Source organism: Lepisosteus platostomus, chromosome 4 (assembly GCF_059453375.1).
Source record: "Lepisosteus platostomus isolate fLepPlt1 chromosome 4, fLepPlt1.hap1, whole genome shotgun sequence".
Classification (NCBI taxonomy): Eukaryota; Metazoa; Chordata; class Actinopteri; order Semionotiformes; family Lepisosteidae; genus Lepisosteus; species Lepisosteus platostomus.
In genome coordinates, this window is record NC_142614.1 from 72,662,365 (window position 1) to 72,678,284 (window position 15,920).

General features: G+C 38.0%; 1 protein-coding gene across 2 annotated transcripts in view; it reads right to left on the reverse strand.

Moving 5' to 3' along the window:
* edil3b (EGF like and discoidin domains 3b) overlaps positions 1 to 15,920 on the reverse strand; it is a 267,283-nt gene that overhangs the window by 222,627 nt on the left and 28,736 nt on the right. Inside the window, exon 2 of one of the 2 annotated variants that reach the window (XM_088630643.1) lies at positions 2,999 to 3,073. In XM_088630643.1, the coding sequence (XP_088486769.1) occupies positions 2,999 to 3,073 (75 nt within the window). Of the gene's footprint in view, positions 1 to 2,944; positions 3,074 to 15,920 lie in introns of both variants that reach the window. The other variant, XM_088630642.1, reaches the window with a different exon arrangement.

The window sequence follows — 15,920 nt, forward strand, 5'->3', positions numbered from 1 at the left end:
TAATTTATATACAGGTATTGTTATGTTTTTACAACATCCCTCTGTTCCAATAAAAAATAATTGAAAAAAATGACTATATGTATGTTCACTGGAATGACAATTTACATAAAACATTTAAAACAAAACAAATTCTTTAGCAAAAGAAAAATGTATTCCTGATGTTACCAAAACAAAACAGCAAACATTTTGAATATGCAAATTAGCTTGCAAAATGTTTGTGATACCATATGTCTTTTACTTGGGATCTACAGTACTTCTTTAGAAAATCTAGTCAGGCAGTCTAGTCATTTTGTTTATAACCACAATCAAAAACCTACAAAAAACTGCCACTAAGCTTTTCATAAATATTTACCAGTAGATCTCAACAAATATTTGCCAGTAGATTTCCAGAAAGGGCATCTGATAAAATGTATTCAATTGATGTGCAACATGATTACATAAAGTACTCTTGATAGGAAAAGGGACAGAAGATGTAAGACACTGATGAGCAGACATTGAATTAATGAAAACACACGACTGAAAAAAGCATTATAATGACACTGACAATGATAAGCAGCCAATCACTGAGAAATATTGTTTGACAGGAGAAATAAAAAAAATGACACTCATTAGATGTTGTGTCGTATCAAGAAAATGTAAAATAAATACCATTAGCATAATATATATTATATGAATAAATTAATAATAAATCTGACTTTAACAATGAAGAAATATTTACTACGATAAAGATTAAACATTGTATATTGGAGAAATGTAATTGTAGTGCATCAAAAAATTTCTATTGTAGTGAATGGATATAATGAATGCATAACATTGTAACCTACTGTAAAGTATGTTTAAAAAAACAGAATAAAGCCAAAGATATTGAGATTTCAAATGGCTCGAAACTGTATTTTGAATTAACCAGTCACCTTATTCAATTGGAACAAGGCACATACTCTGAGAAGTAACTACTTAACTTGTGTCTCATGAGGCTGGAATTTGATGCTGGTGTTGGAGATTGTTACTGTAACGAACAGTTCTTTCCGGACCCTATGCGGACGACACAATCCGAAGAAGTGGGAAACACTAGGAAAAAAGTCATGCAGGAATACGGGGATGAAAACAGGGGTGTGTGTCCAAAGTGCGCTGGTGCACGGGGGAGGTGTGGCCGAGGCAAACAATCCAAAAGTAATCCATAGAGGGAATCCAAAAACGCAAGAAAGTTCATAGCCAGGTGATTCACCCAAACAAAGAATTAAAAACACGAACCGAGTCAGAACCGGCGGACAAGGAACAGGAACAGGGGTTAAAACCTTAACGGGACCAGGCGCTTCCAGGTACCGGACTCGCACGGTGCGGAAACCAGATGCAGATACAGGATGAACGTCAGCGCCTGGCTTTTAAGGTGGGCTGGGAACAGGGGTCAGGTACACAGAATCAAATCCAAAGTGAAAGAGCCGGAGCACCCTTAAGGAGGAGGGACTACAATCGTGACAGTTATAAGTAAAAGGAACCAAAACACATTGTATTTGTTTATTAGCTATGCCTGAATTCTAACAAAAAAAAATAAAATAGAAGTTATCTAAGTTTCAGCAAGATTGGAAGTGTATGTGAAATGTCCGAATTTTTCCAGTGGTGTCAGGAAGCTCACATAAAGCAATGCTGATGTAACTGTCTAAACATTTCAGAGAAAATCATTTAAAACCACAAGTTTCGTATAGCTGAAGCAAGTCCTCAGATGCAGTTGAGACCACCCATAATACTTTTAAGCAAACATCATAGTTTATGAGGTAATGTCTGGATATAATCTTATATGCATTTAGAGGCTGAAATGTCTAGAGTCACAGACAAATGAAAGGGTCATGCTGTATCAACTTTCATAGTCCTAATACAATTAATTTCTAAAGTATTTCAGGACAAATTATATACAATTACGGTCCTTCAGAATCCTTTGCTCCTTAAATGAAAGTGAGAAAGAATACTTAAATTAAATTTAGTATGTTTATTGTTTTTATATATTTTACTGCACATTCTTTTAGTTTTTATATATTTTTTAAAAATCTTGAAAACCTCTAATTTAAAACCCAGAGTGTGCAGATCTGAGCAGAACAGCTCTGTCTTTCCCAATAATACTGAATTGTACAGATGAGTTGGGCTGTTCTTCCATTGTTCAGCAAAATGTACAGTGGGTTCTCTTTACTCAGTAGGACAAATGATCATCTGGTTATCACTGCAACATTATGTGATTATTAAAGTTGTTTTCAACCCTAAATGTATTTGATTAAATAATCCACCTTAAGATCTAAATGGTGCTGACAGCATCAGCATAATTTTTCTGATAGAATTTACACAACTAGCTGTCACATTTGCACATTTCTGTGGCTCTTCAAGGTTTTCTGCCTTTCACAAACTACAGAGGCACCAGGGGTTGGGTCGTTGAACCAAAATAGGCATTTTCATGAATTTAGAATAGTGCGTTCATAGGAAAACTAATTCAAAAAGGGGACTTTTTAGAAATTTTGAGTTGATAAGAATGAATAATTTCAGATTATGGGCAGCCTGCAGTGCACTGCATGACTAAAGACAGTAGGACAGCAAGATGCTGTATGTGTTGTAAAGGCAGCCGCTGCACACAAAAAGACAGCAGGCCTCAAAAAGGCCTCTTTGGAAATTTACAATGAGCATGCCCACAGGGTTTCCACCTTACAACAGGAGAACGATTACTGTCACAGTGACACTGAGACTGGACACTTACTGTTCACCGCAAAAGACTGACACCAACACAGGACAAGACAACAAGAATTAAGACAGCAACTGCACAAGGAATGCCACTAACTGAGGCTCTCGACAGCAGGCCACAGAATGCCGGCATGAAGGTCCGCAATCCGTGACAGCTCAGGGCCTCATAAGAAACAAACATGCAGGATAAAAGGTGTGGCCGTAGTCTGTGCTTTTCACTTACCAACCTCCACAACACTAGAACACTTGGGACCTGTGAAGCCAGCGGGACACTCACATGAAAACGGCTCGTCAGCCAACCCCGTAAAGCAGGCACCCCCGTTCTCACATGGGTTTGGCTCACACACTTCCCCTGTGGAGGCGAGAGATATAAAAAAAAACAGGAAGGTTAAAGAGTAGCCATCACAGGAACACCCAGTTCCTTGGCATGAGAAAGTAATGCCTGTATTCCCCAATTACTTGAGCTCATGCTTGTTTTCTCTTTTTTTTTCAAATTTATCTACAGTATGTCATTCAGACATGCGATTTTAACATTGCAAAACTGACCTGGAGTGCATCATATCGGTCCAGCAAAATGAGGCCTGGCTTTCACTTGTGACTTCAAAGTGAGCTCTACACCTTCAAAAATGGACTCTGCATTTCCACAATACTGAGAGCCAGGTAATGTTTCATTGACTAGGATTTTAGAATCAAATCAGAATCAAATGGAGAGGATTTTGAAGCTTCAGTAATGCTATATGCAGGTGAGGCACAAGGTATGTTTAATTAAATCATTTTCAATATGCAATATTCTAAAAAAAGCTTAGCATTCTGCAAACACTATGTATGTTTATGCAGCAAACTGTATGAATATTGAAACTAAGCAATTGCAAATTCATTTTCTTTAAGGATACAAGATGTACTTTTAGAAATAATGCCCAGATGCTCCAAGACTTGATGAGTTTAAACATCCGAGATAAGGCCATCTGGTAAATTCATCCATCCATTGTTTGACCATTTCATCAAATTCAATGTCAATGCCTATCCCAGAAAGCAACGGGTGAAAGGCAGGGTAAACCTTGAACCAGATGCCAGTCCATCACAGGACACACAAAGAGACAGACATGCACAAACTCACAACAGGGCCAATTTTCCCAGGAGCCAATGAAGCTACCAATTTATCTTTGCATTGTGGGAGGAAACCAGAGCACTTAGAGGAAACCCACGAAAACATGGGAAGAACACCACCAGAACTGAACCAGGCCCCAGCACTCAAGTCAAAATGCTAACCACTGCTCCACTGTGCTACCACAATCTGGCACATGAATTTATTAAAACATGCAAAGCATATTTGGCCATGTTCCAATTTATAGGCCGACTCCTAGTTTCAACTTCCAGAGGAAACAAGATATGAGATTTGTGAGAAGTTATGTTTTATGTTTTAGGATAGTTTTTTGTTTAGATGATGAGAGAACAATCTTAAATTTATGTGTACTACCAGGCTTATGGAAGCACATTTTGAAGGAGTTCAGCAGGGTCGGTCAACCAAAACCTTTGTTAAACACATAGTAAACTCAGACCAGTTTCATTACAGAGGATTTTTGTAATGAATCAGTCTAATACAGGTAAATGAGGATTATTTAAAAAAATGTTCTATGGAAGTTGATCAGAAGTCACTTTAAACAGAATGTTAAGATAATGAAGACTTCTGTCATTTATAAACACATACTTTATGAAATAGTAAAGTTATTTTATTCTGTCAAAATGCTATTATATTCTTTAGATTCTGTAGAAAAGGCAGCAGACGTAATTGAAGTTCCATCCCTATAATAAAGGAATACTACTTATACTACTCCGCTAATTGTAGTGGACAAAAGGATTAGCTTCTGGTGGCCAAGACAAGAAGACATTGCTGATGAAAGATTCTTTGTGTCAGAAGCAAACATAAAAGACAGCACAAGCTCAGTGCAACACATTCGAAACAAACGACAGGAAAAGGGAGAGTGAGACAAAGGGGAGACATAAATAAAAACTCTGCCAAAGCCCTTACATTGGAAGACCATAAAAGGTAGTGATGACAAGGGAACAAGCTTAACATTTAGCTCTAAATAAATCCAAAGCTGTTCAGAGAAAAGACCTTAGACTCTGTCTGTCTATTTTGAAGTTGTAAGAAGCTTTCATTGCTGTCCTTTACCCTTTCCCTTAGCAACTTTTAATATGCCTTTGAAACACAGCGCGGCAGGGAGTCAACAAGAAAAATAAGACGTGTGCACATTGACAACTTCAGTTCCGACTAACACAAAATCCAGGACTGAAATACTCATAATGGGTGTTCTTCACACAATACAAGCACAGTATGTACTGTTTTGTCCAATTGGCTTTTTTTATATTGTCTGACAAATATGTTGTGTTATAAATCCTGTGTGCTGATTTTTTTTAATTATCTTGTTTTCATGCTGAACACAAAACTATCAAACATGTTATGCATTAAATACCAAAAACAAAATAAAAGAAGAACTGAACCAACTCAAAAATAGCCTTTTCATTGTGTGACAATGTCATTGCATTGCACCGTCCCTCGAAGTCAATCCAAAGGGTCAAAACCAACTGCACTTATGGCAGGTCTCCAAACCATTTAGAATCAGAACCACTACAGCTATCATCTAGGGAGTGGTCTGGTCCAAGTGACCTCGGTGGTTCCCCCTTCATCTTCAGCCTCAAAGTATGTCCAATACATAAAATAACCATTGCAAGTTCAACTGCAGATTCACAGTGTTTTTTTTCCTCTAGCAAGATACCACAGTTCTGAATGTTATTTCTGAAGGCTGTGAAAGGTGTTTGTTTCTAGTTTGTTTTAGTTTGTTTAACCACTTCCACCACAGGGTAATTATTCAGTTGTCCCACAGTACTACCACACTCAAGCTATAAAAATCACCTTCTGAATGGTTTCTGCATCAAATCAAGCATGAATCACAAAGCCCCACTACATCCTTCCTCTAATTTCTCATGGTTGTATTAACAGTATGACAAGGCTGCTTATTTTATTGAGGCAGGGCTCAGTGGCAGTCATCAGGATGGTAAAAGATGATATGGTTTAATTATTAAGTGAGAACTTTCTGGATGAGTGCAAGCTGCTTGCGAACACAGAAGGAAACGGACACTTCAAAAACAATATTCAGCCCATAAGTTATTTCAGTCACCTCTCCTGTTTAAAACTGTAAAAATCTTAGCAATGATAGAGTACAGATCAGGGGGTCTGCCTTTTATCGGTCATTACTTGCTAACAGCTCAGCACATCCCTCTTATGCACACTTTCAGTATGTCTGCTTTCCTTCAATCTTAACAGGCACACCAGCTTTCACTCAGCAATTTGAAGATTTTTTGCTTCTATGACTCAAAAATAAGTCCCTCTTTTTATAAAAATTAGCTGCCCTGTCACACTGTTAATGCCATTCTGACAAATCACAGAAAGGATGTACAGTAGCTGGGCTTTGTGATTTATGTTTGGTTTGATGCAGACAACCTTTCAGAAGCTGATGTTTACAGCATTAGCATGAAAGTACTGTGAAAAAATTGAACAATTATAGGTTAAGTAATTATTCCATAAACCTTACCTGTAGGCAGGTAAACCTAAACCTAGCACAGAATAATATTGTGCTATCAGAGATTTGAATACAGTTGGTCTGAATGGGGTTAATCAGAGCCTCCTGAAACCTGCACAGAGAGCATCCTGAGCTCTATGATCCTAGTCTGCTCCTCTGTCGTGTCACTAGCGATGGTTCACAACTGGCAAAGTGCCACCAAGATGAGGGTGGGATTAGTCACCACACTGCGCGCTTGACTGCCGGTGACACAGAGCCCCCCGAAGCCTCTGGTGGATGCTGAACTCCCCGGAACGGGGCTGTGTAGCCTGTGGTGGTTTAAACGAGTGACTCGAAGGAGGACAAGACGGAGGAGTCTCCCTACACTTTCCCATTTCCCCCTTGTGCAGTCATGAGGTCCTTGGCCACATTCACCCAGCTTACTATTCCAAATTGTAGCGATGCAACAGAAATAAATGGAGTTTCTAAATAAGAGATAAACATGGGCTAAAACTGTTTTCAAACAACTACAGTGTTCCTTCTTCCAACAAACCCTTACATTTGAATATCTGGTGCCAGATCTCTGCATCTCTTAAGGTAATGTAAGGTAAGGAAATTTTAGCTTTAACTCTATAGTCCATAAAAGCATTGCACCTTGCACCTTGCAGTGAACACTTAAAAAAAACACTGACATTGATCAGGAGACATTACACTGCAGTAACGACTGTACAATATATGGGTGTTAACAGTGGCACCATGACCAAATCCATTATGGGTTAATAAGATGATTCATGTCTGCATTTCTCCCTCCCTAAAATAATTAGCTATTTCAGGACATTTCCCCGCTCAAACTGATGGGAGGTTTACAGGCACAGAATGGCTGCAACATTCCATTCCAAAGATGGCAACCAAAAAACTGTTTGTTCAGCTGGTTCTTTATGTTGCAACACTTTGGCATTCCTCAGATGCAATGGCATGCATAATTTATGAATTATATTTTTATTTTAGTTAGAGTTAAAACAGTGTAAAAATATTACATACTTATACCTAAGATAATGGACTATTTTAAAGCATGCATAATACATGCACTTTGAATTCAATGTATCACTGATCTCTTTATCATTCCTTTCACAGTAAATATAGCAAGTCTGAGTATGTGTTAACTACTTTCAATGCATAGAAGCATCGAAGTTGTTGTTCATTTTATTTCTGAGTCATTGATTTTGTTGCTTGTGCTATACTGTTATTTCCAAGTTCACATGGATATCTGAATAACAGGATATGATTCAAAACACAACCTTGAAAACTTCAGTAAATCACTAATGCCTTGTTCACAGACAATGAATACTTCATAAAATGTACCCTTTTTAAAGCGATTGTTACACACATTAATATTTAACTGTATACAGTATATTCAATACACTTTATTTGATTTAGACTCCTAATATTGACAAGTATACATTTACTGTATATATTAATGTTGTACATCCCTAATTCTGGTATGTACTGTATGCCTTTTTTTAAAAGACATCTCTTAGATGTACCTAATGAAACACAAATAATGTACTGGGACATCACAGAGAGGGAGGAGAAAGGCTTTTGTATCAAAGGACCAGCTTCTAGTGTACTTTCATTTCTGAAAATAATATTGTAGCAATGAGAATATCAACTTAGCTTGTAATGTAACACATATTTACAAAATATGATTTTATGTTAAATATCAGATCTTTAGATGACACAGATAACGCATTTCCACCTTGATATTTTCAGCTGCTGGAAAAAATCAAGCCATTTTATAACATTTCTGCAAATCATCATTGCTACACCATCAGTGTACCATCAGAGTACCAATCTTCCCAAGTACTAGATTGATAGGGAACAGTCTTACCTAAAGGAATCTAGTCAAGGTCACACATTCAGACACACCTATCTTTTGATAATAGTATATAAATAAGAATGAGATTAGACAAATGACTTAGAAACCCAATTATGTGATATGCATTTGGATATTTTGTAGAGGGTTTAACACTAGCAAAATTACTGGGATTAACAAACTTTGTTTAAAGAGGACAAAAATGTTTTCAGCTTCATTTGAAAGTATACCAAATGTGCTTTTTAACATGATTATATTTATGGAATTTAGGGAACATTAGATTGCTTATAATGTGCTACATTAAAAGAACTAAGATTTCCATGGTTTTTATGAAATGGAAAACTAATGTGTAGGCTGATATACAGGAACAGACTAAATCAGCTAGATAATTTTAGAAAATGTAGAAAGTTGGAATTCAGAAGTGTACACTTCAATATCCAATTTTTATTTCAGGAATTAGCACACAAAATGTTCTAATTTTGAGTGCACACAGGAATTAACTACATAAAAGAACGCAGATTGATAATCTGACACAATTTACAGTATGTCTACCTGAGAAACACTTTTTTTAATTTTTAAAAATTTCATGTGCATTGCTGGTATGCACAATAAATAAATACAATAATTCACAGTCCTGTGCACATATAAACATCGAAAACACTTAAATGCTTCCAATGTTTCTTGTGTTGAATTTATTTCAACTCATACCCAGACTTACAGTTCAGTATCTGTCCAGCAGAGGCGGATACGGCTTCCTTTATTACCGCTGGAGAAGATAGTCACCCAGTGCTAGATCTCTCAGTTTCTCAAGTCCACTCTGGGATACTGTAGGGGAGCTGAAGGCCCTCAGGCCCCAGGCACTATACTCTTCTGGTTATTCTTGGGTTCTCTGTGGTTTTGAAGGCAGGGACTATCACCAGGACAGGGATAGGATTAGGAAGAGGGGGAGAGATGTGACTTATAGTTTACCACCTGTGAGTCATGGAAAATGGGTTGAATGGTCTGCTGCATGATGTTTTGTGTGTGATTATACGGTAAAACTATATTTTAAAAATCCCCAGAAAGAAACTGTGAAAACTTAACATAATAAATTCAAATATTCAAAACCGAGTATAATAATAAAATGTCAAGTATTTGAGTGTCAGTACATCAGATTTGGACATTCATCTTTTGTAATGCAATGCAGTCCTTCTTTTCTTCCAACTACTATTTTATACTAGTCAGACTCAAAAAACTATAACCTTCTGTCCTTTGCTAAATTATTGCTGCTGAAGTTTTCTTTGTTAATGACCACTTTCTCTTGCCTTTGTCATTGCTGATACACCAGATGCTGATGTCTTGGAAAAACCTGCCAATGAATCTTTTGTGCTATGCCTTCCCACAACTTTAGTGCTTCAGGCATCACAAGGTCAACTTATTTTTTTTAGTCTATTCAATTCACAGTCAAGTCTTAATGAATTGAAAATGTGCCAGGAAAAAAAGGTGCTTATTATTATAATAAACTATCATAGTGCACACAGAAAACTGAAAATTGGTGGACTGCGGTGCGATTAAAAGACAAGTACTCTCTTAAAAGTATTGCTCCCAGAGAATCTGAACTTAGTGTTTGGTGATAAAGGAATCGTTGGCAGTAAGAAAAAGATGCATGTAAGGTAATAAAAGAAACTTCAGATTTTCTTAAACAAGATCATAGAACAAAACGGAAGGGTACAAATGATAGGCCATGCAGGACATCCAGCCTAATTGGTAGTTAGTACAGTAGTTCACTGATCCAAGGATCTCATCCAGCTTGTTCTTGTTAGCTTGTTATTTTTCCTCAGGTGAATTCTGCATCTTTTATTGATCTGTCCAATGCAGATTCAGATAAAAAATGAATGCAAAACCATAGTGTGCTACATTTTCAGTTTGGCTATACAAATACATGAATGACTTGTTTTTATAATTATAGATACAACCAGGTAGGAACATGTTAGCTATAATAATGGTTAGATTATTAATAATTACTTTTTATATTGAAAGTATAAAAAGTATAAAACTACATTTTGGGGAACAATTGGGTTTAGAACATCACTAATTATTACTTATTATGAGTAATAATCACTCATCATCACTTTAAAGTCAGAGATTACTTTAGTAACATTTATTATACATTTACTTTATTATACAGTTGTGCATAATAACTCAGGAAAAATACATTTCTGATTTCATTGAGAAGAGCCTAAGTGCATGGCTTGAGAAGTGCACACATTGCTCATATTCCTGTTGGGGGGACAAGTCTGGATGGACTGCATATGCTCAATTTATCAATTTATCAATTCACAATTTATCACTCAGTTTAATCACAAACTGGCATAACATTCTCAATTCTTCATATGCCTCTGCAGCACAGCTCTCTGTATACCTGACTTTGCTTGCTCTCATGTCCCTCATTTTACTCTGGTTACTCCTGCAAACCTTGCTGAACTGATATCACATATGACACGTGCTTCCTGTTTGCTGGGACCCAGTCCATTTAACTCCCGTTTCTCTCCCTTATGCCCCTTGATGCTAAACATAATACTGTAAATGATTCCCTAAGCTCTGGTATCAGATTTTACAGATTTTCATGGTCTTACAAAGTTTGTCCATGATCCGCTTCATAACATCTGGGATTCAGTGACCACTAAGAGTTCTTTTATCTCCAATCTGACTAACTATGTTTTGATTCTTTATGTTGACAAGGTTATTTTTTTATCTGGAGTTTTCTGTATCTCACTTCACTCCTTTACAGTCTATAAACCTTAGCAATTCTCCTGCATGTGTATGAAGCCCACCACCTGTTTGTTGGAGACTGTATCCTTTTTGCTTTATTTCACTCTTGTTTCTCTGTCCCTTAATACTTAACATTATAAAGGATTCCCCATGCCCAGACATGGTACTAGCAATTTTAGTAACTGCTGGAGATAAGCCAGTGCAAAAGAAAATATCATGTCCTTTAACATTCTGAACACTCTCTTGTCCATATCTGCATTGTTGTTTTCATTCAAAGATTTTAAAACGGGGGTCAGCATTCACACATGTGCCATTGTTGGCATGCAAAGGGATTTTTAATGGCACATGCAACCCAAGTCTAATAAGTCACAAAGAAATTACGTTAAAAAGCTATAAAAACTATGCTTAACTGTTCTATAATTCTCTACAGCATTCTACCCAGTGAACGAACTTTGGTGTAGAAAAAACAAATACACCTGTGCTACTTACTGCATTATTTTTAGTGAGGCTATCCTATTGTTTTTACAGGAAAGCTAACAATCTGTGCCACTGATATGACTTACAGTAGATTACATTTAGCGTGTACTGTATATATTTCTTCTTGGTCACAGCATTTATACAGTATATTTTTCCTTGGTCAAATACTAATATGGCTTGGTTCAAATGACTATTGGAAGATGACACTCAAAGGTATGTGCACGCTAAACCTCATATTGAGGTAGCAATATGTATTTTCTTGTCACTTTTTTTAATATGAAAGCGAAAATGACAATTCTCGTTCAATTATAATTACATTGTTTGGTCCCTCTCAACAATTCTGTAGAATTCGACAAAAGATTGTAAACTTGAGTTACAATCCAAAATGAAGAAGTTGGGGGTGCTCTTTGATTCTGGATTAACATCATGTGTAGAATACTGTAGACATTGAATTATGTGAGTTCTTCCATGTGAGTAATATTGTCGGGCTGCATCCTATACTGTCTATGCCTGTAGCAGGAAAAAACGATCCAGACGTTTGTCTTTTAATACAGTACTTTTAATACTTATTACTTTAAATACAGTAGGTCACAAACAAGTGATTATATCACTCCTGCCCTGATGTCCTTGCACTGGCTTCCAGCCATTTTTTCTGATTTTAAAAATAATTCTGCTTACAGTACATTCATGTCTTGACATGTTGGCCCTCCCTCAAATTGATGTGGTTTATTATCTTTTTCCACTGTTTGTCTAAGCTCCCAGGGTGATGGGGCTTTTTGTTGATATCCCATCCCAAGACAAATCATGGACTCGCCCACATTCAGTGCTTCTAAATCTAATGGGAATATTTACTTTCCAGCAAGGCATTCTTGTGTTTGTTATTTCTCCTGTATCTGCCTTATTTTCTTAGCTGTACATATTTGTTATTGGATAAGGTGTTTTTTACATTGTAAAGACTTTTAATACACTTTTTTATTTCTAATGATTTGGGAATGAAAAGTAGGGGAATCGCCACGTTTGATGTTGTAAATTCACACACTGCAACTGTGAAGGCTAATGAATCCTGCAGTTACTGTACCTGGTTATTTTTTATGATAGGCTTGTCATGAGTGGTCTTGTTAACGACTGCACTCCGCCTGTTAATTACAAAAAAGTCACTTTAGCATGCCAAGTCATTATTGCTATGTAGCCCTGATAAATTAGTAACCGGTAGTTAAAAGGAGTGCATAAACTGAAACTGCCTAAAAATTAAAATTATGGTGATCACTGTTTTTGGGCCAATTTTGATGGGATGGGATGTTTTTTTCACTTGTGGTGTAATGCAGGGAGTGTTAGGTGTGGGGGGCGGAGCACCGGATTAAGGGAGACGTTCTGCCGTGGAAACCACACCTGACGTGAATAAATGAATGAACAGCAGGTGTGGGAGTGGTTTAAAAACAGCATGAATACGTCCTAGAAGGGGAAAGAACTGGCAGGGTGTGGGAGTGGTTTAAAAACAGCATGAATACGTCCTAGAAGGGGAAAGAACTGGCAGGGCCGCAGTCTTGTCGTGGCTGCATTGTTGAGAGTATGGGGGAGACTAGTTCTCCCGAATGCAGAGGCTCTGCTATGAGAGAGCCGGGCTGAAGCACGACAGTAGCGGGTGAGAGACGCTACTAGCTGGGACGATGTTAGGAGAGCACGCTGCCGTGCATGAGTGAACAAAGACTTGATTAGCCGCTGCAGTAACCCCATGAAGGGGTGGAGAAGAATGACGATCCCGGAGGGGATTGAGAGGAATAGCCTGCGAGGAAAAGAGTGAGAATGTTAGTGTGGGAGGAGACTGATGGGAGAAATGGAGTTTAAGATCATCAGATTTAAAGGGACCGCATCCTACTAGGGTTGAGAGCAGAGCTGTCGGTGTCCTCTGTTTGAGTGAGTTGTGACCTGATTAGTGAGAGGGGGTTGTGTGGTCGAGGGACCCTCCTCCTGGCAATACATGGTATTGGGGAAGCAAGCGGGGGTCTATCTAGCTGCATTCGTCTGAGAGGTACTGCAGTGGTGGCTGGGCACACTGAGGGGTGCTGGCAGCTGTGTGGATGTGTGGTAGTGCAGTGGTGTCTGGGTACAGAGTGAGGTGTGCTGGCAGCTGTGAGTTCACAACCTAGGGGTGTGAGAGGGAGATGCCTGAGAGAATGTGTGTGTGTTAGAGATGGACAGTGTATTGGGTCTCAGCACGGCGTATAGAAGAGACTCGGTGATATAGATACAGTAAATGTTTGTATCCCCCCAACCTGGTGATGCTGGGGCTGGAGGTGGACCTGGGAGTCTGGGGTGCTGGTTGCGTGTGAGACAGTAGCCTAATGGAGTAGGAACGGGAGGCTCCGTGTTGGTGTCTGCGAGTAGGAGGTCCCTAGTAGTGAGGACAACAGGGTGAAACTTTGAGTTTGGGACTGCAGGCGAAGGACCCAGAAGTAGTTGAATGTGGAGTCATGTGTCCTGTTACCCTAATGAGGGGGCCAGTGTAAATGTCACTATTGGAGGAGAGTGTGTAAAGAAGATAAGGAACCTCAAAGAGGCTAAAAAGGGGCATGTCGGGGCGAATGGGAGCCTAACCATGCCCAAGATGATGGCCACAATCCCCTTGGCACCATGTACTCTATAGTCGGTCCAATTTTGTACTAATATACTGCTAGTGTGTCACTGGGGATTAAATGTGTTTTCAGGATAGTGTTAATTGGGAAAGATGGAAAAGGTAGTATCGCTATCTGTTTCCACTCTTCATTCTGAAGTACAGTACCTCTATTAGTTACTGCTGTGTATCAATGGTTGTGTCAATTTAGTCAGACCTCCATTTCATTTACTTACTTAAACCATGGCATATTTTTTTTGCAAATACAAGAAAAGAGCTGCTGGAAAGCCAGCTTTGAAATTAGGAGGGGTGTTGTATTAGTGGTTCCATAAAAGAATTAAACCCATCCCAGGTAAAAGTTTTTTTTTATATAAGGTGCAACTTTAGAAAGATGAACTTCTTTTAAAGTTATGCCATTAGTAATTAAAGTTGTGTACAGTTATAGTGTTTTCCACGTAAAATTACAACTGAAAATGCATTTCATAGTATATAACCAGTTTGGCAATGCTTAACACATTCTCAGTAGTCCAAAAGGTTAATTGCTACAGTCCCCTAAAAAGGAACATTTAATATGTTTAGCTAAGAAATGCACACTAACAAGAATCAATTCCAACCCTAAGCATTAATCACACAAGTCCCTGCCATCTACAAAGAAAACTCATTCACTTTATTATGATTAATTTCTAGTCTCAAATGTACAGTAAGGACATTAAAGTCACCAATGGAAATCATAAAAGAACAACATTGAAAGGAACTGATTTGCCCTGTTATGAGGTGAACAATGCCTTTGTTAGTAGTATTCTGGAGGTTGGACTATATCATCCAGCAGTGGAGTCAAGTCCTTTTAGCAATAAATTGATGAACGTACAGTAGGAGAGTGGTACATCAGAAATACAGAATTTACTCTTATTGATGTGTGCAACGGTGATTGATGTTGATGACCAACGATGATAACGCTGACAAGAGTGTCTAGCTGTTAAAGAACTCAACTTGTAGAAATTAATAGAAGCCTACCTGCATGGTGCTACAGTATATTGATCATGTCCTGGAATTACATCTGTCCTTCTTGAATGTTCATACTGGCATGACAACAAACCAGCGAGACGAAGCACGTCTTAATCCTGTTCATGCAAGAATTACTTTCTTTCTAAAGGAGAACGTGACAGTTATGTTATTAATGTTCTAACCCTGCATTGAACTTTAATAACATCCAGAGAATGGAGACCAGTTAAAAGATATATGCATATCCATTTTTATGTCCCCAGAGACCGTATTTAAAACCTGGTACAAAGCATGGGTAACAGATTTAGGGGGGTGTTTTTTCCACAGCTGGTCCTATACACGACCAGCTTATGATTCTGACAAAGTTCAAATTCTGTCCCATCAGACTACAAAACCTGTTTCCACCTGGTTCCAATAACACTAGATCAATCATTGCAACGTCCATGTGCGACTGGAGATAGGGTTGGTCACTGACATACAAGCGACTGGAATATTGATATTCTTCTTGGACATTTTCTCCCATCTAAACTCTTCTAGACAGGTTCTTCCTTCCCTGGATGTTCAGTTTGGAAGGATAGCTGATCTAAGAAGTGAGGTATGCTGTACTGTTACAAATGAAAAATGTATTTTCTCTAAGTTCATCATAGAAATTCTATTTTCCACATACAGCAAAAACTGATTTTCAGGAAGAGGAATCCATGAAGAAAATCAAAATATCCACAAAGCTCTCAGAATTGTTTTAATAATGGTATTCACAAAAGACAACAATGAGTAAGAATGAAGTATAGTACATTAAAGGAGGTTTTTTAATTGCTTGAAACTGCATGGAGTATAGAAAAATGGGGGGGTGGGGGAACAGTCAATACAGATCAGGGACAGAAATACATTTGAAAAACAAACAAGAAGCCTTGAGGTTTCAAAACCC